At 39.5% G+C, this 24,571-nt stretch overlaps 1 protein-coding gene across 1 annotated transcript; it reads left to right on the top strand.

The window, feature by feature from the left end:
• The first annotated feature begins 225 nt into the window (after window positions 1–225).
• On the top strand, window positions 226–24,404 carry LOC119900655 (guanine nucleotide-binding protein subunit beta-4). Its single transcript, XM_038715806.1, has 11 exons — window positions 226–286; window positions 5,471–5,555; window positions 12,104–12,328; window positions 12,708–12,746; window positions 13,257–13,363; window positions 15,652–15,715; window positions 16,426–16,588; window positions 17,445–17,511; window positions 17,896–18,097; window positions 18,732–18,948; window positions 19,912–24,404. The coding sequence occupies exons 3-11, from the start codon at window positions 12,272–12,274 to the stop codon at window positions 20,016–20,018; spliced, it is 1,023 nt and encodes a 340-aa protein (XP_038571734.1). The 5' UTR covers window positions 226–286; window positions 5,471–5,555; window positions 12,104–12,271; the 3' UTR covers window positions 20,019–24,404.
• Window positions 24,405–24,571: the final 167 nt, after the last annotated feature.

The raw sequence follows: 24,571 nt of genomic DNA, 5'->3' as shown, positions 1-24,571 counted from the left end.
GTTCCTTTAATAGAAATACTACTCTATCTCCCATCCTCCATGTCCCCCATATGCTCACCCTCCCAATCAGCAGCTGGCTACCTCATACTCCAGCTCCATCTCTCTCTCTCTCTCTCTCTCTCTCTCTCTCTCACCCTTTCTCTCTCTCTCTATTTACTGCCCCTCCCAGTAGCATCTACACTCACAGCTGAAAGGAAGAACTGAAAGGACAGCTCATATTCCATGCCATTTAGGACGTATGCAGAAAACGCCCACTTCCTCTACTATTCATCTTCACTGGAAAAAGGTAGAAAACCTTTAATTCTTTTTCTAAATGTAGGAGCTTCTGGTTTGCATTAATGCACAAAGTGGTGTTTCCTCTGGATTCATTCATCTGTGATTCACATCAGAACAATCACTGCCAGAGGAAACCTAAAATTAAAATAACTGCATATTCTTGGTAAATATGTACATAATGAAGCCTATTTCTACGGTTTAGAATAATATTTTTATTTTAACAAAGAAATGAATATCTGAAATCTGCACTAGAAGTGTTATTTGAATTAAAATGGAGATGGGTGTGGAGTCAAAACTAACAGTTGAGCCACCTCTGCAGAATTAATAGAGGAAACACTAGTGACTGTGGGTTTTGGCGGTGAGCTTGTCAAACCGATCTGTAGCTCTGGCATCAAAGATTGTGTTTAGTTTTCAGACAACTAGCAGATAATATCTTGGTCTTATCTCTAGTTCTGAACCTGTGATGCACCAAAATGTCAAGTCAGAATAGTGTTGTAGCTTTAACTGAGGGCATTTGAAAAGGGTGGTACTTCCTTAAAATTTTCCCCCCATACATAACTTGTGTGAATCACTTCTTCGGAAACTCAGAGCATGTTAGTTCACGCTTTGTGTTGCTTGTTGCACCCCTAATTTACAGAAGTGTCTGGGATTCCCCTGGACTGAAACACTCTCACTTCTTCTCTTTGCACATTTCCTCTGCAGCTTCTCCCTGAAACAGAACTTACAAGCTTCAAGCCTACTCATTCTGGTGTTGATTGACTCCTTCATGTACATATACATGTAACAGGTGCTTTAATTTCAACTTATAATACAGATGTTTGACAGGAAACATCTATGATGTTGCATTTTTGGAAAATGAACTTTCAGTCATAGGAGTATTTTTGGATATTTGCATTCACCTTTTAAATATACTATATATATATATAGTATATAAATATTTGCATGTTAATATTTATTTTAACATTAATGTCACTAACAAATAAATTCTTAAAAACTAAACTAAAAACTTTAAGACATCTGATTTAATTTTATCACTTATCATCTAGTCCTATTATTTCTTGAGTTATATGTGTGTTTGTGCACATTTTATGTGAATGAGCTGAAGACCATTCCACATTGGTGGACAATAAAGTTTTAAATTATTGTATTCTCTGAGTGAGACAAACAGCATTTTGAGTTTTGTTTAATTATATAAATACCTTATGTGATAGCATACTGATATTAAAGTATTGCTGTGGTATAATGATTAATTTAGTCCATATGTCCCACCTCCACCTCAAACTGGACAATTCTCTGTTGCATGTATGTGCTTCTGCCCTGTTCTGTTCATTTGGATAGCAACAGTACTTGGCCTTTGCCATCTGCAAATCTGACTCCACAATCGGTGTCCCGATCGTTGATGGTGACATGAGATGTCATTATCACAGAAACCATGAGGGCTCTTCACAAAGCTGCCGCTGTGACAGTCTCTCGTGGGCCAACAACAGCATGGAGATTAGACAAGAACCTGAAACAGGGACAGAGTAAACTGCTTGTAGTTACGCTCTGGACTTCTGAGAACCTATGCGTGAATATCACTGTGGATCCGCTGGGGGTGGTAATAGCTGACGTGCCAGATCTCTCCTTTTAGATTGTGTAAAATGCGGTGCAGTCATACATTCTGATTTAAGTACTGTGGAGGAAGGTTTTGCTTTTTTGGAGATATGAATGCACAACATTTGCAATGTGTTCACATCTAGCGAAAGCAGCACACATACTCCAGCCTATAAGAGTACTTATATTTACAAATTACATTAAAATGATCCAATCTGAGAAAAAGACCATAATGTGATCTTTGAACAGATAGTTCATCAGCAGTGTTTGACTCAAAGTGGATCATTTCAATTAGGCCAGTCAAGCCCAAGCTGTGCCAGTCAGCAAGTAAAACCCTGAAACTGTCAACATCTATTTTCCTCATCACACACAGAGAGAGAGAGAGAGAGAGAGAGGTGGCGAGCCCAGCAAGGCACGCATATTTTAAGTCACTTTGCACTCTTCAAGAGGGCCCTTTTTTCAGTAATCCATTATGCATAGCAGCTCTGGCTCTCCCTGGTATTTCTCCTACCTTCTTGACGTCAGTTGCCATTTGTGAGGGTTACCCTAGCAACGGCCAGCCTCCCCGGGAGATGTCTGGTGGATAAGACGGCCCTGATAAAGCCTTTTACGGTTATACTCTTGCTACACCTTTTTAATTGCCTTTGATATAGTGGAAGTATTACATGGAGGTCGTCAGGGTGCGTCGCCACATGTGGGCAAAAACTGGGAACATGCAGATAAAAATAGGCCTTGAGAAGCTGCTTCAGATTGACGTCCCATTATCTCCACTTGATTTGATCACCCACGTGTTGGGCTCATTTTTGAGCAGCCCTGTGAAACTGAATTGGACACTATAGATCTATTTTTGTTTACATTCTGCTCTACTCTTCTGTTACACAAAAGACATGTGTAAGAACCATTTTTAACAATGTGAGTAGTGATGAGACAATATGTATACAGCACGCAGCTCATCGTGATGCCTCTGAACAATGTGCGGATGTAATTATGAGATTATATGAAAAGATCAAATATCATCCGAGTTATTCATGTAAGCCATTAAACCGTAAATCCTCTATGGCATGCAAACTTGTCCATGCACATTATTGATTGTTGTAGAAAATGTATTATTGCCGCAGAGGTCAACGTCATTTTGCATCTATGCAAAACATCAGATGGCAAACAATGGGATGAAGACAACATCTGTCTACAAATACCAACCTGTTGTTAGTTTTGGGCCCTTTTTTTATACAGTAAAAGGGGTATTGTGTGGTCAGCTCTTGTTATTCCTCCTAAGCCCTAAAACCACCCTGACATTCAAATTATTTTATTCAGCTGCCTGACTGTTACTGCACTTTGAGCTCAGTTGCTTGCACAAGCCATGCTGTATTTGCATTGATTCAAAAATGTCTAATTCTTTGGCAACAATACAGTTGAGATACTGTAAAAGATACCTGTTCCAGGCTCCAGGAGACTATTTATAGCCTCACCAACATGTGTGTCTTTCTTTTTTTTCATACACCAGGCTATTGATGTGCTATTTTTACAGTGTCAATTTGCTCCCTCCCTCTCCATTTGGTTGCCAAGCAATGAGCCAAGGGACCTGATTGGCCAAGGATGTGCTTTTGGACACCTTGACTCTGATTCTCAGCTGGCTAATGAATTCAGTCTTTTTGCTCGCTAGAGGCACACAGCAGAAGAGTTGATCCCTTCTTGTGTTGTTTAAAAAAAACATCCCTGTAAACCAATCTCTGGTCAGAAAAGGCTAAAATATTAAATCAATGAATTGTGTAGTAAAAATGCATAACTAGAGTTGAGCTGTAGTTGCATGCTTTATATTAACCTTTGAACAATCATTATTAAATCTGTTAAGCAACAGAAGACACGACACAACAGAAAGCTTGGGATAACCCACGATTATATCATCTTTAAAACAAGTTAGGCTATGGACGAAACCTGTTTGTGTATCATTGTTCATACCACCCATACATTTAACAATAACAGTAAAACCATTCGGACGTCATGATTATTGTGAGGATGTGAGCACTATTTGTGTCTCCGATATAGTGTCAGATTTGCGGCTCACACTTGGTATGTATCATCCAATTTCTCTAAACTATGTGAGGATTTTCAGCTGTATACAGTTCGAATTAGAAGCTAGTATAGAGGAATTAATAAATGTTCTCATTTTGTAAGTAACACTTTGTAACACTTCCTGTGCATTCCTGTTTTTATGAATGTGTTTATTGCCTATCTCAAGGCTCCACTAATGACACACCAACCACAACATATGTTTCTGATATAATGCTAATCCTAATCCTCATAATTTGTTTAGAGGGAAATTGGTCTGACACACCTAAACTACTGCTGTGTGTGTGTGAATTCAATTAGACTTAATCTGACCCCATGCCACTCCGAAAGGAAACCAAGGGCTGGGCAACTTTCATCTTCCCTCCATTGATTATGGCTCGTGCAGAGATATGGAAAAGCCTATCCCACTGCTCCCTTTCATTGGCCCCATTAAAAATTCATCCTGTCCTAATGGAGAGAGATCCTTTTCAATGAGCCCACTGCAGGCCAACCGTGGTGTGCCGTGCTGAGACTTGGCACAGCTGTCTTCTGGCAAAAATCAAACCTTACAGCTTTAGGTTTTGAAATAGAAACTGATTCATCTTCACTTTTCTGTGTTGTAGTTACTGGATATATTGTAAATGATTTAAGTCTCAAAAGTGTAGGAACAGAAAGAAACAACATTCTGTAGTAAATTGTCTTCCATTTCCATTGTTTTCATGTCACTTGGAACAATAAGATAATTTATTATAAGTGTGTAACCAGTACGTAATTTACAATCTGACTATTTATATGCCTTTGGATAAAAGCGTCAGATAAATGTAATGTAATATTGATAAACTGACTAATCATTTGGTCTCCAAAATGTCAGAAAATAATGAAAAATGCCCATCACAGTTCCCAGAGCCCATATTAAAATATTTGTTTTGTCCAACAAACAGTTCAAAACCCAAAGATGTGCAGTTTACTGTCAAAGAACACAATCAGAAGAAAATTAATTTAAATATTACTTTAAAAAAATGAGCAATATACCATAGATTTACACCTCTTCTGCTTTATTCTGTGTTAGACCAAAAAGTGGCTTTGCAAACCTGAGGTGAAGTCCTTTTGAAGCACTGTAATACTACTACTACTTTATAGGTCTAATATTTGTTTCCTGTATCCCATTCGGTTCCTTTTTGTTGAGGGGGCTGACAGACGGTACCATTTCGTCCATGGGTTACAAAACAAATTTCAGTCATTTCCCCAAACATGAAGGAAACGTTATTACCGATTGTTTTTGAGTACTTGGTTTATTATAACGAGACTTAGCGACAGACTGATATTTTAAAACGTTTTATATTTGCTAGTTTAAAAAAAACATGAATCTATTCACCACCACGCACCCCTCAGCGTAGGCTGTTGCCATGTTCCCACTTTCATGGGTGTGGTGATTAGCTTGCTTGGTGAAAAATTTAGTCTAATCCGACCGGAGTTGTGCTGGCTTCTACCCCTTTAAACCGATTAAATTGTCTTAAAATTAACGCGGCTGCCTTTGCGATTTCTCCCACAGCTGGGACCATGGTTGTCGTTTGAAAACGGATCGGTGTGATACAGATTGCAAGGACGGACAGAGTCAAAAAAAAAGCCTGTTTCAGGTAAGGACGTGTTGTCTTGTCTTGATATTTTGGTGGATTTAAGGCTATTTCCTGCTTTGCTAACGGCGGCTCTATTTTGTTTTACATAGAGGGTGAGATGCAAAAATGTCCGTACACTTGAAATATTGTCACTGGTCTGAGCAGCAGTGTAGCTCTTGACATAACTGTTCCCAGGCTACTATTGCCTCAGTGCTGTTTTTTTCCTTCTAAGCAAAGCTTTCCACTGCTGAAAATTTACTGCTGAAAATTCACTGCTATCCAAACGCGGCCTTTTACAGGCTGTCAAACGATTCACAGGCGGAACTACAGGGGAAAAACCTTTCACTAGTAGACACACATGTCGTCTGATCCCATTTCATACATCAGATTTGTCATTTGTGGCTACACGAGACCCTGCGTAGCTTAAATTCCCTTTTTCTATTAAATATACATGCCAGTCCGCCTTCAACCGAGAGGCAACTGGTAGCGTGACGGGGCGCGCGACTCATGCAATTTGTTGCTTGTGTCAGAAATGTATCTCGACTCAGATCAATTCATAATAGATGTTAATTTAATCTAGAGTCTCTGTGTGTCCAAACGATGTAGCTGATGGCTTCCTGTCTTGATTGTTGTTGACAGTCGGTGTATAAGGCTGGACAGTGGGTTGCTATTGATGCACGATATAGTTACAGTATGAAGTAAGTTTGTGAAACTTAATCATGTATGTTGTCAATCCGCAGCTTATTTTGGCCTGGTTAACGTTAGTACTTACCTACATGTTTCAGTACATTTGGCACGTTTAATCAAATGTGAAGGTGGACAGTATTGTGATTAACATAACGTTTAAATATAAATAAAGTGTGTATGATGGCCGAGTAGATAACATACACTTGTTCATTTAGAAGAGTTATATCACTTAACTGTAATACAGTCTTTAAAGCCAGGTAAAGCTTTAAAGGTTCGCCAATGATTAGATAAGTTGATCAACAGAAAATAAATGACAATAATTTTGATAATTAATGCTTTATCATTTGTCAATTATCCTGCGATAATGCCAAAAACTCTCTAGTCAGGTTAGTCTACTAAATGAACAAAAATCAACAGATCATCAATAATTAAAGTAATTGTTATTTGCAGCCCTACAGCCAGGAAAAGACAACACCGATAACATTTTACAGTAACCCCTGGAAAATGAAAGCCAGTATACAGTACTCACAATAATAATATTGTGTGCATTGAGCTCACAGGTTTGGGTCGGTAAAATAATCAGTATATCATAAATATAATAATCAACGTTAATTTGAATTTTATTGCATCTCCTATTTGTACAGCTGTGTTGCCAAACCTATACCACATCTTACCACACCTATGCCACACCTCAGAGAAACTAACTTGTGGTAAAAGCAAAAAAACAGCAGTTTTTATAACTGGACCCATTATACCTTCGCAGGAAATCTCGAACTTTAACGTAACACAATTGTGCTTCACTTCAGTTTGTGCATGTCACTTAAAATCCGTCTTGTCCAAACAGGCCCCATCTTATTGGGCTCTTGTAGTTTTGATTAGGAATTACGTATGACTGCATTATGTGTAATTCTGTAACCATCTGGTTTAGGTGGGGTGAAACCTGTGATCAAAGTAGGTCATACTGTCAGATCTGTGCAATAATAAGCAAAATCAAACTTTCTAATTTTGCTGGGTACCAACCAAAACACCTACATGGTGGCTCCGACTGATGCGTATATCTTCCATACCAGATATTCTCTAAGCAGTTTTATATATATATATATATATATATATATATATATATATATATATATATATATATATATATATATATATATATATATATATATATATATATATATATATATATATATATATATATATGAATGATGTAAGATATGTGAACATATGTATCAGCTGACTTGGAGGTAGACATGTGGCCTCTTACCTTACTGGAATCTTACCAGGTATTTCCTCCATTCCTTTGCATAGTCAGTGGGTTATCTGAACAAGTTTACTGCTGGTGGAGTGGCCCTGCTGGATCCAGTTTTCACTTTCACACACCAAACCGTGGTGATTTATCCTGCTCATTTTCAGCGGGGCCCATCAAGTACAGACACTCATGGCTCCTGAAATTGGCTCTCATATAGAAACTGCTAGGACAAGAACAGGTGTAGGTGAATGGTTATTGTCTTTTTATAAGATGTTTAACACAATTTGAACAAAATACCTGAACAAAGTTTCTATCCTTTAGCAGTGTGTATCATAAATGTAATAAAAATGTCTGAAGTTGATGAATTGTGTAGAAGCTGATTTGGATACAAGGAAGGGAAAAGGGCTCCATAATTGTTGGACTTAAGCCTTTAGATTGTAGAATTATTACAAATTAAAACGCATCGTAACATTTGAAAACAGACAGTCTGTAACCAGGGAAATATTCAAGTCAGCGAAATGTATTGTAAGTGAGCGAAATGTCTTAATGTACAGAAAGTAAAGAAAGTGTAATTCAAAGTCTTGTCATTTTATATTGGAAATAAGAATACTTGTATCCAATGCAGGCAGTGATTTTGATAATGATAAATATTAAAATTTCACTGTAAACACGGGTATAAGTGCTCACAGTTGGCTATAGTGGAACAATTTATTCAGACCTTGGCTGTTCATAATGTTAATTCCTTAACTTCCTGACAATTCCATGTTGTTGGGCCCCTGTGGCTCTGGGTGCAGCTGCACTGCCTGCACCTCCTGCTGCTCTGTTCGCCAGTATTTAATTTTTTTGATCAGGGCAGATGCGACTGATTTTCTACTGTATGTGACCTAGAAGGAGCAGAAGGTGTCTCTGACAGATTTATGTTAGATGCAATACTGATGAGTGTTATGACTCCCATCATGTTTGTTGTGAATCTTCACTTTGAACTGCTTCTGGATTTTGTTTTCACGTTCTCTTAAAGCACTTATGGTTGTATATTTGCTGCTGATCATAAACTATCTAGTGAGCAGGGACACACACTGTAGGGTCTCCTGTAACAAATATCTTGTGACCAAGTGACTGACGATGACCTTACTGCTGAGATGTTAAGATCTCTCCATGTGTCTGAGTGGCATAAAAATGAAAGTGAAAGTTTGCATGCCAGTGTCTCAAACATGATAAACAGAATACAGTCATGTTAACACGCTACAGCAGCCTATGATGTTTTGACACCTGAACCTAGTGTTGTAGTGAAGACCACCCAAACCAAGACCGAGGGAGGGCGAGACAGAGTCAAGACCAAGACCAGTTCCCCACCTTACATGACACACAATAAAATGTGGAACGATAGGATCATAGGTACCTCTCAAATTGATCTGAAAGATCCACACACCTATTAAAACACCCACATACAAAAACCAAGAGCTGAAACCAACTTAAGCATCTTTATTCAACACTCCTTTTCCATGCTTACAATCGTGGGGAGGGGTGACAGTCGTTAACGGGAACAACACATTTTTAATTAGGGTTATTGGTTGCATTTGAAGCAAAACGTTTTACATCCAATCAAAGTTAGGATGTTAACAAATAAATCAGACAATGCAAAAGCAATTTCTTGATATTCCCAAAGTTATGGTCTTGACTGGACTCCTCAATTTCCGAGACCGAGACAAGACCGAGTACAAATACGGTCGAGTCCGAGAGGAGTCCAAGACCGGTCTCGAGTACTACAACACTACCTGAACCAACTAAAGGGCTGCAACTAAAGATTATTTTCATTATCAATTCATCTTCTGATTATTTCCCTGATTAATTAATTTAATTGTGTGGCTTATAAAAATGGCAGAAAGTCAGTAGTAAATAAATGCCCGCCACAGTTTCCCAGAGCCTAGAGTGACATCTTCAAATCCATTGGTTCAAAACCCAAATATGTTCAGTTTACTATGAGAGAAAGCTAAGACAATTAGCAAATATTCACATTTGAGAAGCTGTGGATTTTGGCATTTTGCTCAAAAAAGGACTTTATAATAAATCAGTTAGCAAAATAGGTGAAAAATCTGTCATTTGACTAATCGATTAGTCAACTGATTAAAAAAGCACATGCAAGCTGCATGTGCTTTTTTATTATATACCAGTCAAAGACACATTTCAAAACTTATACTTAAAACTTATATAATTTATCAAAGTTTTTGCTTAATATAATTGTTTTTATTCTGGCCATTAAAATAATGTATTTTCTGTTGTCTCCTTTTATTTCTGTCTGTTGTTGCTTATTTAATCCCTTTACTGATTACATTTTATGTTAGATACCATAGTTATTGGTTAACTGATACATGTATGATTAATTTTTTAATTAAAACCACCATGGACACTATCTATAACCAGAGTGGTGTGTAATGGTCATTTATAAGCTCCTCTGGCATTGTTAGAAGACTTTGTCAACACAGCAGTGATTTGAAGTGTAATCGCACCTCATTCTTTTCATTGACCAAATGCAAACATGTGATTAAGAGCATGCCTACATCAATTTCTAGCTAACTACTGGCTGAGATTTATAAAAGAGAATTATGTGTAGGCACAGCCCTATGAAAGTGACGCAAAGTGCACCGGTTTGCCTTTTTCTGCCTTCCTGCAGTTTTTCTTATGCCAATGAATGGAAGCTGTTTTGGTCCCAATTCAGACACAGTGGTCTCTTGCTGGCTGTTGGGAGCTTCATCATGAGCTTGAACATGTTGGTTGGTGTCAGAAGGGCAGTAACAATTATAGCTTCCCATGGCCAGTCTCAGAGACCCAACTGCGGTGGTGCCAAGCAGCACTATCTACTGTAGCTGGCAGCCACATACTAAACAATGGGCATCTCCAACACACAGCTCTGCCTTTGTCGCCCCTGATACTGTGCCATGCTCTGGGCCTGCATTGGGCCTGCCTGGCTGGCTGCATGACTCCACTCTCACATCTGGAGAAAAGACACACATAGTTGCTCACTGAGGTTTACCACTAAGGTAAACTTTACCTGTTCCTTTTGTAGGGACCATTTGTCTTTGTGGTAGCTTATTTTGGCTGCGGTTGACATGTGGTTACTTATGACAGCAGTAATGAGTGGCCTGTTTTGGTTTTGAAATGACTAATATTTAGTATCCATGTGTAAATGAGACAATTTGTTGTGGCACTTTTAACAAGTCACTCCCTTGGCCTGCCTAAAATCAGAGCTGTCCGTTTTATCCAAACTGATAGTAAAGCACCCCAACACATCACGTTTTTTTTTAAGCGTCACCTTCCATCATACCTGCGTTATTTTCCACCACCATCTCTCTTGTGTGCTCCGTTGCCTTTCACAATACAAGCCTCAGGCTGAAAGCATCGATTGAAAATATTTAAGAGTGTAGAAGGTCATGTTGGGTGTTTTGGTAGTCCACAAGGCGCTCTCTGTGACGTGGCAGATTTCAGAGGCATACAGTATAATGGATCCATGGCGGTCATAGAACAGCACCACATCATAGGCGAGCTGACGCTGAGAGCATCTCTTCTGGGGGATTGCGTCAGCTAAGAGTGATGTCACTCCTGGGCAGCTGAATACATTGCAACGCTCGCTGTCCCTGATGGCTCGTTACTCTCAAAAACCTCTTTGGCTGAGACACAAGTCCACGATGAGCAGTCCAAGGCATCCTCTCTTCTGTTAGCAGAGCAGAAGCACAATGACCAAAACCAAGTGAACCAGGAATCCAAAAGAGTAACTTCCCACACACTTACAATATCTTAGGGAAATCTCAGCAGCATGAATGAAAATCATTGTCTTTGTCATTGTCTTTTCACTGTTGGGATGTTATTTTGTGGTGAATAAGTAGCTGGGGCCCTCTGCAAAAAATGAAGATAAAGCACAAATGATCCTCCTCTTTGCATTAACAGGATTTTCTGAGGAGAGGAAGGCCTGGACTCAGTCTAATTGTTAAATTATAGAAAATGGAACTGAAAATTTAATCTCTGAGGGTTAGACAGCTGACTGTAAAACAGCCTGGAAAATGACGGTGGGTGGTGCAGTCCAAACATTTCTGAGGAGTGTCTAAGTGCTTTGTGACCCACATTCAGGCTCCCCAAGGTAAAGGAAGTGGCAACTCGCACATGCATATACGCGCACACACATACGTGCATGCACGTACAAACAGATGCTCAGTCTGACACACATTTAAATAAACGTCTGTCACATAATGTATACACACGTAGTTAAATAAATGAACATATGTTATTTTGCTCATTTGGAAATATTGCCTAATAAGCCATCCAGATCTGGCCACAGTACAAAACACACACACACATTCACAGCTCTTTGGGACGGGCCGGGCAAACAGCACAACGCAACAACACAAAAGGCTGATTGAGACAGGAAAGGTCAAAGCCTGGCTCATTTGGCCTTTTGAACCAGACTGTGGGTGTTTGAAGAGCCAGGCCACCCTCCAGGCCCACCCTTCGCAGCACCCTCCTTTGGTCTGAACCCATACAGGATAGCTATGTTTGTCTGATGGAAGTTCCCATCCTTCACTCTCCGTGTGCCTGTTGAGCTCATAGTATTTCTGTCTCTCTTTTTTTTTTCTTGCAGGTGTCAGCTGGTAAAACGTGTGAGGGTGAGTGAGTGAGCGAGCGAGTGTGTGTGTGTGTGTGTGTGAGTGTGTGTGAGTGCGTGTGCGCGTGCTTGCAGGCACGTGTGTTTGCCCAGCCCAGTCAGTATTTGGAGTGGAATACGGCCTGAACACATCACAGAGGGACAATGAGTGAGCTGGAACAGTTGAGGCAGGAAGCCGAGCAACTACGCAGTCAGATCCGGGTACGGCAACACTTTGTGTGTGTTAGTACATCACATGTGTACCACTGTCCAGTCACTGCAAGCTGTGACTCACAGTTTCAGATGAGAATGGTAACGCGCTCTGCATATAACCTGTCAATCGGCCACTTTCATTCTTGTACAGAAATTAGATTGTAGGAATTGATCTATAAATGTCAATTGCTTTTGTGTGACTGTTCCGTGACCATTAGAACTTGTGGCACATGTTTAGACACGTTTGTCTTTTAAAGTTTGTTTATTTGTGACATTGTTAGTGTTTGTCTGTGCAGTAACCACGTGTTACATCTAACTATGCAGCGACTGAAAAAAATGAACTTTGTTGCTGGTCAGTGTGATTATTAAGGTTTTTGTTGTGTTGCAGGATGCCAGGAAAGCCTGCAGTGACTCCACTCTGTCACAGGTAAGACTTCCCCACCACATATAGAATACTGTGTAAACAATTGCAAACCATGAATTAAGTTTTGACCCTTTAAGTTGTAATGTAGCCTGTTCATTTCTATATCAATTGGACTTTTCTGAAGCTAGATAAGACAATCTCGCTTGTGAATACTTGAGAGAAATACAGTTGTAACAAAAAAAACTTGTCATTGCCTTCAGTGTTAGTCAGTGGCTGATCGGTAGAAGGTGGTAGAAGTGTCAAAATAGACATTACAAATCGTTCCTGGTCTGCCCTCGGCCTGTCAGCATTTACAACATGTTGTCACTGCATCCATATAAATATAAATATTCCACAGACATTATGTAGAAATTTAACCGCCAGGGTTATTTGTCATTGTCAATTGTGGAGCGATGTCGGGCAGTTTTTGCTGCCTCAGCTAGAGTCTACAGTCCAGTAATGTGTGTATTTGCGGTGATAAAACTGTGTGGGCCTTGGGTGTCACAGCTAACGCTTCTTCCTGTGTTTTGGCAGATCACAGCTGGTCTGGACTCAGTGGGCCGGATACAGATGCGGACGCGACGCACTCTCAGGGGCCACCTGGCCAAGATCTATGCAATGCACTGGGGTAGCGACTCCAGGTAGTGAACTTATTCTACGGACAACTCAATTGGCTAAGAGTAGTATAGAATATGAACCTTTTAATTCCTTTTGAGTTTTTGTTTTTTTGTCGTCTTGTTCTGATTTATCTTTTTATTATGTTTTATTTTTAGGAACATTTCTGATAATTGGCAGACATACAGTCTGTACTTTAAGATAACATTTAACTCTCTTCCCCCACTTCTGGAAAGTTTTGGGATACCTTACAGAAGAGACTACTGCACTGTTACACCCTCAGTCCATTGTCTACTAAATGTTTTTCAGCAAAATAATTTTGATGCAGTGGTTGGCCCTGGTTTGGTGGGGTTTTTTTCTGCTGTCTACGTGATGATGCTTTAGGTTGCTTGCTTGATGGTTTCCACTCAAAATAGTCACACTGGAATGTAATTATATCTGCTCTTTAGTTTAAATGAATTACCTACGGTGGCCCACAGGAGACAAGGGTCACTAAAAAATGGTAATGCTTTAAAAACACAAAGGGATGCTAATAATCAGCACATTTTAGCCCATTTTCTTTTCTAATTTTATTGGAATTATACAAACTTTGAAGGTCACTTCCCCCCTGAGGCTTAATTTCTGTCACCTGCCAGCAGACTGTGGAATTTCTAGACAATATCTACAGTTTGCCAGGGATGGACAACAAAGTGCCTCCAAGGGCTGTCAATCTGTAGGTTTTCATTCCAGCCAAACATGGACACGCCTTCAGGCACCGCGCAGGGAGCTTTCAATAAAATCGCCAGTCTGGTATCGGTCTAATCTCTGTCTTGGAAATTGACTTTACTGCGTAAATTCTTATATTAGTTGTAATATCTAATGTATTTTCACAACTTTACTATCTATATCTAGGCCATGCAATGTAGCAAAACTTCAGCTATGGCAGCATATCGGTACCAAATTACTCACTGCAAATATGCACTAGTATAATTACCGAAACATTTTGGGGTTTTCAACAGCTTGTATCAATGTAATGAAACAATTTATTCTGTGTTTAATATGTCTGTGTCACTCTTTACCTTTCTCTCTGTCCATCTGTCTCCCAATGCAATGCACTGGGGCAGTGACGGAAGTCCCAGGTGTGGGGCTATATTACTACCAGTACCACTATTACCACTACTACTACTACTCTACTAATATGACTAATACAGCCATAATGTACTGTCACTACTGCCACCTCCACTACTACTACTGTACATCTGTCTAGCACTGTTTTTTTACGCCCTCACTATGAGCACAGTAATGATATTCACTGGGCATAGAGACAGGCAGCCACCACAGCTTATTTAATATTGCCTTAAAGATGCAGTTTGTAAGATCTAAACCTCTTTGACAGTTTTCCAAATGTATTGATGATTCAAAATGAATCGGTGAGTGAAGTTAATCTCTGTCCAGATTTGACTGCAACTGTGAGTTGTCACTAAATCAAAACTTACAAACTGCTTTTTTAACTGTTTACTAGATTTTTTAACACTGATCCCACACTTCAGTTCTGTTAAATTGGATTTCTCTTTTTTACACCACAAAAATCTGTGTTTGAGTGTAACTCTGTTTGATTACAAAGCTAAATACTGGTATTACCTGCAGTTGATGATGCATAGGCTGTTCATTCCTGATTATTCTGTTAAGTGTGTGTATTGGTGTGCATGTGTGTGCCTAGCCACCCTCTGGGTGACCCTGCAGGAGTCCAGTGTTTATTTTGTATACAGCCAATGACATTTGAGTGCGATGGGTCTCCTCTTGATTGTAGCGTAGCACTGTCAAACTACTTCCTGGAGAGATGGAAACTCAGTCAGGGTGGGAGGGAGGGGTTCCGGTTGTCTCTGCATCTGCACCACTTATTACTCTCACTCTTTACTGATTGTTTGTACCTTGTACTCTTCTGTCTTCCTCCCTTTTTTTTTTTTTTTTTTTGCTGTACCTTCATGCTGCCCCACCTCAGCTTCTTACTAGTGCTTTCCCAGCCCCTCAGACTTCCACCTCCCGCCTGACAGCAGGGACTTTTACATAACAGGGGTAATGAATATTAGATGTATGGGGACATTTAAAAGTAGCTTCCCTGGATGAGGAGACATCCACCAGGAGGGGGCAGAAAGAGGGAAGATGGAGGGGAATGAATGCCATTTACCCATTCAGACAGTATAGCACAGTAGTCTGCTAGGTGGCTGGCTATCATTGCTTTTAATATGCATGTACCGTAGATTATGTGTTTTGGGTTTGTTTTTTTTCAATGTGGGAGCCAAGTCTAATGCTGCTGTTCTTAACTTGTTTCCAGGTTACTTGTCAGTGCCTCACAAGATGGAAAGCTAATCATCTGGGACAGCTACACGACAAATAAGGTGAGATTATGTGATAGAATATGTCATATGTACAAGAATAGTTGTGTTAAAATCCACATACGTTACAGTACATGTAAAAGTTTTCTGAAATGTGCTGCTCCTGTCAGATTTCACTGACTCTACTCTTTTTGATTGGAGAGAGGGTTTGATAAGCTGATATCAAGTGTCCAGATGTGTTTTGTTGGTGAAATAGTGAAAGCATACGAGAGAAATCACACAGACTTATTGTTATGCAAATTTAGATTTGTCTTCTAACTAGACTTGGTTGAAGAAAAAATTTGTCTTATTACCCATAAATAATGGAATAAAAATATGTGGTCGCCTCATGCCTTATAGCTTTAATTCAGCATCTATACCATCTGAACCTCTGTGCCTTAACAGTACGGAGATATTGCTCATACACTGTTTTCACATCTAAAGTGCAGAAAGAAACCCTAGATTCGCTTGTAAATGTTAAGTCCTGTTGCCTTTGCACCATCTGATGTAATTATGTTTTCACGTTGGTTATTGGCATCTTTTGCAACAGTGCCACTCAGACATCCTATTCTGAAGTACAGAAAATAATTTTGTGAGCTGTTGATTTAAAAGCACCACACAGCATTTTGGATTAAAACATTAAATGACCCAGAATAAATAAATTATCCTTAAAGATCAACATTATTTCCCTTTTTGCATTTCATGAAGAAATAACTGACTCTCCTTGTCCTCAGATGCACGCCATCCCTCTGCGCTCTTCCTGGGTGATGACGTGCGCCTATGCCCCCTCTGGGAACTATGTGGCCTGCGGAGGCCTGGACAACATCTGCTCCATATACAGCCTGAAGACCCGCGAGGGCAACGTGCGCGTCACCCGAGAGCTACCCGGACACACAGGTAGACACATGGGCCAGCCAACAAATAGTGCTTATAAACTGAGCCTGTCTTTGGCTGGACTGAACAGAACCACTAACCCTGAGCATATTAAATGTTATTTCGATACTAACTCATATTCTTAGCTGAGGACAGCACTCCAGCATGCCTGATTTGGCCAATACCTGTGAAGCACACATTCTCTTACTGTAGATTTAGATTTCAGATATTCTGTATAGACGGGCTGGCAGGTTCAATGAGTCAAAAGAGGAAAGGTGTTGTTGTTTTTCTCCTGTTTTTATGTTTTCACTGGCTTATATACAGTACGTCTTCTGGCACAAACATTTCCTTGAAAAGTAAGATAGATCAGTGTGGGGGCTTTGTCTTTCCCATGCACTGTAGTCAGGACAATGTAAGCATGTAATATGGAAAAAAGTAAAATTTTCATTAGGCTGTCAGCCCAGGCAGAGAAAGAGAGGGTAGTATTTTATCATGGTGAGAAATTGCCTTCACAATAATTTCACTAATATACTCATGCAACTCTACCCCCGGGGCTACAGTGCTGGATAAACATGCCTGCTTAAACCAGTATCCCCCAAAAATAAGTTTTGTATTTCAAATCACAGGATTTGGATTAAGGGTGGACTCAGCTACCTGTGCACAATGAAATCCAAAAATGAGTAGGAATGCTCTTTAGGGCCACAGGCCACACTTGCATGACACAACATTTTGAAGAAGGATTAGCACAGCAGTAAAAGTTCAGTTGTGGTAGACCACCGTGTGGGTAGTTAAAGAGTTAAGGGTCATGCCCAGGGGTACTAACAGGGCAGGGCACTGCAGTGCTCTCCTTATCTGATGCTGAACCTCTGTTTATCTCCAGGTTACTTGTCCTGCTGTCGTTTCCTGGATGACAACCAGATACTGACCAGCTCGGGAGACACCACCTGGTGAGCAATGCCTCTCTGCTGCCGCCGCACAGCTTAAAGACATTAACGCTTTACATGATGGAAATATTTTATTGATATTCCTGTTTCCATGCTGCACAGTAGACTGAAAATAATTCTCATTATATAAAGTTAATACTGTAATGTAGGAGCTGGAACCAGCAAATATTTGACATTTTTGCTTGAAAAATTACTAAAATCATTACTTGATTATCAAAATAGTTGACAATTAACTTTCTTTCGATTGATGAATCAATTATTGTTGCAGCTCTAATTGTCTCTCACACACAGAATCTTCCTGTGCTGTGTAATTCACACCTGCGCCTTCATTATAACTGAGGGGACACTTTGGTTACTCTTACCTAACCACTACCTACTTTCTTGCAGCGCATTGTGGGACATAGAGACAGGCCAGCAGGCCACGTCCTTCACTGGCCACACAGGGGATGTGATGAGTTTGTCTCTAAGCCCGGACTACAAGACCTTTGTGTCAGGAGCCTGCGACGCCACCTCCAAGCTGTGGGACATCCGTGATGGCATGTGCAGGCAGTCCTTCACCGGCCATGTGTCCGACATAAACGCTGTCACCGTGAGTACTGAAACTTTAGTCACATACACACTGCAGAAAGGAAGAACATCTGGATTTGCTATAGAAACCACTGCTGCTCGTGTCTACCATCCAAACATGCTGCTGGTGCTGTTACAAGAAATATTCTATGGCAGTTTTCATGAGAATGAAAACTAGACCGTAAGAGATTGAATTTTAACTGACTATGTTGTGGAGGTTAGACATTTTGATCTTGACAGTATCAGTATCTTGGAAAAGGTAAATTATAAAGTATAGACATACTAAAACCCACTGCACCTTATTTTGAAGAGAAAATATGATGCGAGTCAAGTCAGTGATAAGAAACAAAGAATCTATTAATTTCCTGATTAAAATAAGGAAAAAAAAATCTTTTAAGTGTTTGTTTTGTTGTCTGGTTAACAAGCCAGACCATTATTGTTTTACTTTTTTTATCTTTTTGTTGTGGCAATCTAATTCAGTGGACAACATTAATACACTGGAAATCCAGTGTTACTCATGTCAAAGTACTCCCTGCTCTGGGAAAAATAAGAAGCCTCTTTTTAAAGAAAGCCTCTCTTCAGAGACTCAAGAAACATAATATAATGACTTAACGCCTTCCTTACTTCTGCTTGATTTACATTTTTTTCTCCTGCAGTTTTTCCCCAATGGGAATGCCTTTGGCACAGGCTCAGATGATGCCACCTGCAGGCTGTTTGACCTGCGTGCCGACCAGGAGCTGATGATGTACAGCCACGATAACATTATCTGCGGAATCACCTCCGTGGCTTTCTCCAAGAGTGGCCGACTGCTCCTGGCCGGCTACGATGACTTCAACTGCAACGTCTGGGACACTCTGAAAGGCGAGCGTGCAGGTAAGCAATGTCAGAAATCTGTTTTATTTGAGGTGACAGATGAGGAGACCATGTTTTCATGAGACTTGATTTCCTAACCTGCATTTACACTCCAGAAGTCGCTCAAACCAGTGTTCTTGTTCAGTGACATCAGCAAAAATCTGCGTGGGGTACATTTTTTTCCTTTAACTTTGATTTGGACCACATGAACAATGAGGCATCAAACCTAATATGACTTGCATTTGACCACTTAAATCCAAACGTGTTATGACCATTAGGGTCTACAGCATCTTGGATTTTGTCCTGGCAAAGTGTGTAGTTAAAATATGTGTGTTGTATGTTTATTTCCTCACTGCACAAAGTGAGATAATTGCACATAAACCTAATTGTAACCTGAAAACTAACTTAAGATTTTTAATAGTCTTAATTCATTTTAAGACTTCAAGAATTTATATTTTTATAATTTGGTTACAAAGGCAGGTGTGCCATCTGTGCCATCTGTTACTGTATTGCACACACATTTAAATGTGCTTTGGTAATAGTTTATTTTTATTGGTAACATTTGGTCTATAAAATGTCAGAAGTTTTTATTTATTTTTTACTGTTTTCTGATGTTTTCTAGAATAAACAAATAGTTGAGAAAATAATCTGCAGATCAATTGATAATGAAAATAATCATTGACTGCTGCCACATAAGACAAAGAATTCTCACATTATAACTGGAAATTTTGGTTTGTGCTGAAACAATTTCTCTAAATAGTTCCCAGTTATTTTTCTGTCACACGTAAGTTGCATCCTGGAATAGATATGAACAGGCATCGTAATAAATTAGAAATGGGCAGCAAATTGAAAATTAAACATAAAAGCATGTAGTGTGATTTCTGAGTAATTAATGATGTTATGATTTAATGGCTCTTGATTTGGGCTTTGGGTTCCAGATTTTTTGGAAATATTTTAATTGAAGTTATTTTCTTCGACCTCCAGGTGTGCTTGCGGGCCACGACAACAGAGTGAGCTGCTTAGGGGTGACAGAAGACGGCATGGCTGTGGCCACCGGCTCCTGGGACAGTTTCCTCCGGATCTGGAACTAAGGAAACCTCTTCCCTGTTGTACTCAATCACTGCCCTCCAACTTCCTCCCCGCAACCCCACCCTACATATCCCAACTTATCTGCTGGGCTGGACATGCGGGGTACACACTGTGTCAGCCGAAATCCTCTAATGACACCCCCAGTTCTGTGCTCTATTGGCGACCTGCCCACTTGTGAGAAAGTACCAACTCTTTCTACCTTTCAAAGTGACGTTTTTTTCACCCAGCTATTACACAAAAACAAAAATAAGAACCTTTCAATAGAGTTGTCCAACCAGAAATAAAAAAGAGATGCGTTGAATCTGAAAAATAGAAGATTTCGACCTTATACCAATTCTCTAGAAGGCGATAAAGAGCGTCTGTTACCATGAACAAGATCAGCGTTGGTGTGTAATATGTAAATGTATATATAAAGACAGTATATATGTATAGCATTATGTGTGTATATATGCATCATATATGCATATATAATGTGTATGTATATATTTTTGTAGTTAATTTCCCACCCTTGAGTTTTTTTTAATGATTTTGGGGGTTTTATGTTTTATTTTAAATGTACATAATCACAATTTCTACACAACATAATGCCAGAAACACTTTTATCCTGTGTGAGTACCAGCATGTCAGACCATTTAGACACAGCAGCGTATTGTAATTTCACCTAACAAATCACCTTTCATTTTCTAAAATTTCTGGTACTTGCTGATGTAGTTAAGTCCACTCATCCAGCAACAAAAGAGGATATAGCTAGCAAGCAAAACAATTTGCAAACATTTGGCCCAGCTAAACTTATTTTCCTTAGTGTGTGTGTGTGTGTGTGTGTGTGTGTGTGTGTTATGGTTACAGCCAGTTGGCATAACTTGTGCATCCTGTATCTTCAAATGTCGTGTCCATGTGAATGATGGCTATGATGGTATTTTTTATTTTCTTTTAACAATGCGACCCCTGGCATCCCTCACCAGTCTTTACATTAGGAAGGAAACCGTCACACTGCTGTGGTAGTGATTTAGAGAGAGAGCTTCAAAACCAACAAGCAGCGTTTAGTCTGGATTCAGCTTTAGCTCCAAAGTAGAAACCAGTGAATTTAAGGCTAAGATAGAAAACTTTAGTTAACTGGAGGCCCTGCCTTGGCCTCTGCTCAAATCGATTGTGGTTTCAAATCATCGGATGCTGAGTATCTGAAGACCACACTCATTCCATGCAAATCAACAACTGTGTGACATGTTCGACCCAACAATGGTCAGAAACAGATGTTTTGCATCATAATATCTTCGTCTCCTGTGGCCTATAGAATCTACACTTTTCCTTAAAGTCGAGACAACGAGCATCTCAAGTTGCCCATACAAATGACACTGATGGAGAGAAGGGCATCGCAAAGAGGGAGACCTTTTCCTCAAGCAGAAGCTGTTTTCTATTTGTGAGCCTGTATGGACACATGGTCGAGCGGTCAGTCATTAAATGAGGATTTTCAAGGACCATAAAGGACAGCAGTGACTCTGCCAGCGGCCTCTGAGGACTAGAGAAAAGATGAGGAGAGAGGCAGAAAGATGTCTGAGCTCACAATGTCATTATCTTCTTTCTTTTTTTTTTCTAAAATGAAGGATCAACAAGTCCTTTTTGTTGTTGGCAAGGTGTGAAATAATCAACTGTGTGGAAATTAATTCATGTTAGCCACTCCAAAATCACACCAGTACCACCACACGCCTGTTTTAAAAAGATAAAAAGGGAAGGGGAAAAAGGGTTGAATTTAGTTTTTTTTCTTTCCTCACCAGAACCATGTTAAGAACTGTTAAATATAGCTAGTGAAGAAAGTACACTTGGTAGACAGAAATGTACACTTAGTAGAGCGCTAGAAATGCACTCACAAACTAGTACAAATGTAAACCATTGAGCACGTGACTTATTTAGCTATAGAAGTGGTATCAGTGGAGTATTTTCTCATCACGCATCTTCCACTATTTTGGTTCCTCCAAAGGCTTATTTTTTGAAAAATTAATACACATAATGTATGTGAGTTGGACCTATCCATCGGCTGTCACAGGTGCCTATCTCTAAATATAAACATTTAACCCACATGGACTGGAGAAAGGAGGGTTTGTGCTCCTGTGAGATGTGGCACTATTGTCTCCATTCTGCCTTACGATACCATTCATAATAGAAGGTAATACTAGCATTGACTGCAGTAATGTTTTCCACTTACGATTCCTTTTTTACACACTGATCAATAAGAAAGTTTGCTAATCATTTTTCTTTTCCCAATAGAAGCATATTCTGATACTAGTAAACACTAAAAAAAGCATGCTTACAGAAAAACCACCACGACCACATGCAGCTCCATAATGCTTCTTAAAGCAAGTGTTTTACATCACTTTTTATACAATTGTGCTTTCTACTACTACCGTACAGATTGTAGTATTTATTTAGGTTCAATCAGCTATCAGTGAAACCCCTCATTGGCATACCGTGATTCTAGTGACTTATTTTTAGTTTTTATGTTTTAGCTGCTTCTACTTGGCTTTGCATTAATGAATCAATTGTGAGAGAATGTTAAGAAATAACAGTCAGTTTTTAGCCTGAGAATATCTTTGAGGTGTGTAGGATGTGATATGTATTGCATATCAGTGTTGAGGGTGGTTGTGTGTGTGTGTGTGTGGGGGGGGGGGTGATTTGCTGATGTATGTGGAGAACATAGATCTAAGTGTTACTTCCTCATTTGTGCCAATGTTATCCACAGACCCTGAGCTGTGAACTGAAAACTAGTCAGTGTGACAAAAACAGTGTTTGCTCACTTTACTCAAGTGCCACCCTTCCCCATATCCATCAGTTAAAGTCACATCAGTACCTGATTTTACACCCAATCTGTTGTCTGATCAAACAGGCGGATCTCTAAAGATGGGTTTTGGTATCCTTAAGTGTTATTAAGTTTACAGCGCTTATTAACAATAAAGTTTCTTTTTAAGTCAGTGGAAATCGGACGTAAAGATGATCGAAAGACGATATGCAATTAAAGGAAGAGCTAAATATTTTTGTGAAATGTGGCTTTCTGGCAGTTGGCAGCCTGTTAGCTTAGCACAAAGACTGAAAACAGAGGGAAACAGCTAGCCTGGTTCTGTTAGGTAAAAAAAAATCTGCCTTCCAGCACCTCTGAACCTCAAAAATGATCGTGTTATATCTAATTTGTTTAACAAAAATCATATTGTAAAAACGACAATTTGCTGGATTATTTCTTGGCTCAAATGCTAGCTGTAACTTCCTTGAGTTTCCACCTATTTCTTGTTCATCTTAAATAAAATTATGATGGGCAAACACTGTTAGTGTTTGACAGAGCCTAGGCTCGCCGTTTCAACTTTGTGCTAAGCTAGCTGGCAGCCAGCAGTAGCCTTTGTTAACAGGCAGCATTTGGAGCAGTCTTCTCTAAGTATGGCTAAGTATACCCCCCCCCCCCCCCCGCTCTTTTATATCTGAGCTGTGTCAAATTAGGGTACACTGTACTGTATATGTACTGTATCATTACTGACAGTGATGATTCAGCAGGCAACCAATTCCCGCTCTGTGTAGTTGAGCAGTATTATAGCAGCTGGAACCTGAAATAGTAACACTTCTACGTGCCTGTGCAGTTCTCTCATCTAAGTAGTGCAGTAAACTCATTAATCAAAAAGGTGCTTGACTTAGTTTAATTTCACATTGTTGTATTTACCTGAAGTCTCTGCTCCCAGTTTATTCTCTCCACTACACAACTTTTATGAAGCTGTTCAATCGGCTTATTTGATGTTCCAAAAATTTGTTGCATTTACAGTATTGTCTGAAGTACCAAGCTCAATGAACCTGAATCTGTGACTTCTTTGGAAGTTTGTATGTTTTGGCAGTAGATTTTGACGATCAATTTAAGTCGCCGTTGATACTCACAGTGCTAATGTCTAACTTCAAAGGGCAGATGTAAACAAACGTGGAACTCCTGCACATGTTCAGTTTCGAGGACTGCATTTGCACGATCCTCCAATTTAGTATCTGAATATGGAGGGGGGGGGGGTGTATTTTCAATAAAAAAAAATCAATGTCACCCCATCACTTGAATTGGTTATGTAACATGATTCCCGCCACCACACAATCACAAAATAATGCACTGCCCTTTGACTCTACAACCTACTGTTCTGACATTTGTTTTGATTTTATTTATTGTTTTTTGTTATAAGCCAGTAAAGACCAGGGACTTGGTGCCATGATAATTCTTACAGTGCTATTGTGTGAAATTATAATCACTTGTTATGAATAATTTTTATAGTCTTTTTCACACCAGACCCTTTTTTTGTATTTGTACAGTGGCTTGGTGATACCGATATGTTGCCATGAGTTATTGTAACCAATAAAAAGCTTCTAACCAAGAATACAAATCCTGGCTGACTTCCTTTACAAAAGATTTGACTGTATGCAAGCCTGTAAAGATATAGAGATAGAGATAGATAGATAGAGAGATAGATCTATATAGATAGATATAGAGAGATAGAGAAAGAGATAGATATCTATCTATAGATAGAGATATATAGATAGAGATATA

This window comes from Micropterus salmoides, unplaced genomic scaffold (assembly GCF_014851395.1).
Source record: "Micropterus salmoides isolate LMB-PRFRI ecotype aquatic unplaced genomic scaffold, ASM1485139v1 Ms_hic_scaffold_13, whole genome shotgun sequence".
NCBI classification, from domain to species: domain Eukaryota; kingdom Metazoa; phylum Chordata; class Actinopteri; order Centrarchiformes; family Centrarchidae; genus Micropterus; species Micropterus salmoides.
Note: the sequence above shows the minus strand (reverse complement) of the source record. Positions and strands in the feature narration are given on the sequence as shown.